The sequence below is a fragment of the Triplophysa dalaica genome, chromosome 3, assembly GCF_015846415.1.
Source record: "Triplophysa dalaica isolate WHDGS20190420 chromosome 3, ASM1584641v1, whole genome shotgun sequence".
Classification (NCBI taxonomy): domain Eukaryota; kingdom Metazoa; phylum Chordata; class Actinopteri; order Cypriniformes; family Nemacheilidae; genus Triplophysa; species Triplophysa dalaica.
In genome coordinates, this window is record NC_079544.1 from 24,480,512 (window position 1) to 24,482,644 (window position 2,133).

General features: G+C 34.6%; 1 protein-coding gene across 1 annotated transcript; it reads left to right on the top strand.

Annotated features, from left to right (window-relative positions):
• Nucleotides 1-395: 395 nt before the first annotated feature.
• Nucleotides 396-1,758, top strand: LOC130417940 (cytochrome b-c1 complex subunit 10). The gene is made up of 3 exons (XM_056743812.1): nucleotides 396-504; nucleotides 1,062-1,193; nucleotides 1,371-1,758. The coding sequence occupies exons 1-2, from the start codon at nucleotides 455-457 to the stop codon at nucleotides 1,180-1,182; spliced, it is 171 nt and encodes a 56-aa protein (XP_056599790.1). The 5' UTR covers nucleotides 396-454; the 3' UTR covers nucleotides 1,183-1,193; nucleotides 1,371-1,758.
• The last annotated feature ends 375 nt before the right edge of the window (nucleotides 1,759-2,133 follow it).

Consider the following 2,133-nt stretch of genomic DNA (forward strand, 5'->3'; position numbering starts at 1 on the left):
GCGTTATTAATGGACTTGAATTGGATTTATGAAGTTAGACCGGATAAAGTAATATTATGTTCATATTAAATGGCATTTCTCATGAGTCTACAGTCACAGCAAAAAGAATGAGGAAGAAGATAAAATGGCTAAGGAATCCTTAAAAGTTAAAACTGCACGAACCAAGTATAATATAACACTCATATTTTGTATGATGGATCGAATGCAGTTAGAGAGAGAATGCATTTTTTTAACTGATCAGGAACAATAGATTAGCATTTAGAATATAGGGAAATATGGTCAATTCTCTTCACACTCCATCACAGCAGGTCGCGGTATGCACTTATAAATTGGTTCGCAACCCGCCATTAAACCAAGAAGAAGAACTCTCGTGTCGCGTACAGGATGACGTAACATTCGCAGTGTTTCCTTCGGCGAGTCTTGCTGGTACACAGACGCGCAGATAGTTCTGACAATGTTGGGCAAAATAATCGGACAGAAATACGTGGCCATCGCGAAAACATGGTAAGGTCATGGTAAAACTCTGTTCATCGGGAGTACTTTGTTTTAATGGTAATATTGGAATCTGTTGGATTTTATTCATAGTTTTGTCCTTGTCATGACCTGTAACCTGCTAAGCTAACGAATCTGGTCATGATAACAAACACTGATGTTTTCATCTGAATATTTTTCTTTAATTTCATTCAGAGTGTTTGAAATGCGTATTTTACATGTTGTGTTTGAATAATACATATTTGTATGTTTATCTGTTTTTGTATCTATTAAGTGCTTGATTGTCATAGTTTTTATTAGATTGACTTCTTAAGATTTCATTGAATCCCTCATTCGTTTTTTTCTTTAATACTGTTACTGGTTTTATTCAAAATGTTAATATATATATTTCTGTCTTATCCTTAAAGTTATTTTTCTTTATCTTTATTATTTTTTCCCAACCAGCATTTCAGTGTTGTGATTGACATCGGTACACTCAGCTTGAAACATCAGTTTTAGGCTGCTGTTTTACCGAAATATAATGTTCTTTAATACTTAAGAAATTGATGTTTGCTGTCCTTCATGTCCAGGGTCCCCACACTTGCTGTCTGGGGTGGAGTTGGAGGTGTAGCTCTCGTCCACCTTACAGACTGGCGGATCATCTTGGACTATGTTCCCTATATTAATGGAAAATTTAAGAAGGATGATTAGAGCTCCAAAGGGTTTGTCTTCCTAGCTGTTTTTAATTAGGATTTGTTTTACTTTGCCTCACGGTCAGTGTTTAAGCGGTGTTAAAAAAAAAAAATTCCATTTAGTCCAAATACAGATTTTAGGAAAAAAAACCTGTTGTTAAAGTTCCATTACATTCCATTTCTGATGTTGTTGATCCTTTTCTTTAGGTCTGTTTGCTTTGTATGGATGGAAAATGGTGATGGAATCACAGTTGGACATATAAACATCATTCAATCATGTGCAATGAACTCATAAATCCACATCCATTTCTATTGATTGCTTCAAATAAGCAACATTATATTTAATTTTTGGAGCATTATTCATTTGTAATGTGAAGGGTCAGGTCTCACAATCCTTATAAACCTGTCACATCAAACTGTGTATTATCTGGAGAAATTGACCTATGTGTAATTCCACAGAAATCTCTTAACTGTGTTGAAATAGTGTTTCATTGGAGTCATTACATTTTGTTGTGGACCTGAGCTTTTTTTTATTTTGTCACCTGCTTGACCACAGCTTGACTGGTGGTGCTTGTTAATAAATAAATATAACTTATTTGGTGTTGTTTGTGTATTGTATTCACCTGCTATACAGTTTTCTCATCTTGTTTTATAGACAATAGGCCCATTTTTTTAAATTGGACCCCAGGTCATCAAATGCAAGGTTCCAGAAAGTAGCTTACAAATCTCTGTAACTATACTCAAATTTAAATATGTATTTATCTTAATGTAACGCATCCTGACTCGATTCGCAATGAGCTAATGAACCGAATCTACGAATCAACATCACATCCGGTCAATACGTCAAGAAACAATTCGATGTCTAATTTCAGTCGTGTATTTCTTATTTTACGCAATATTCTTAATCGTTTTCCTGTGAAAGAATTTAGAAGTATTTTAATAGCGACTCTACGGATAAACGCATCGCGAT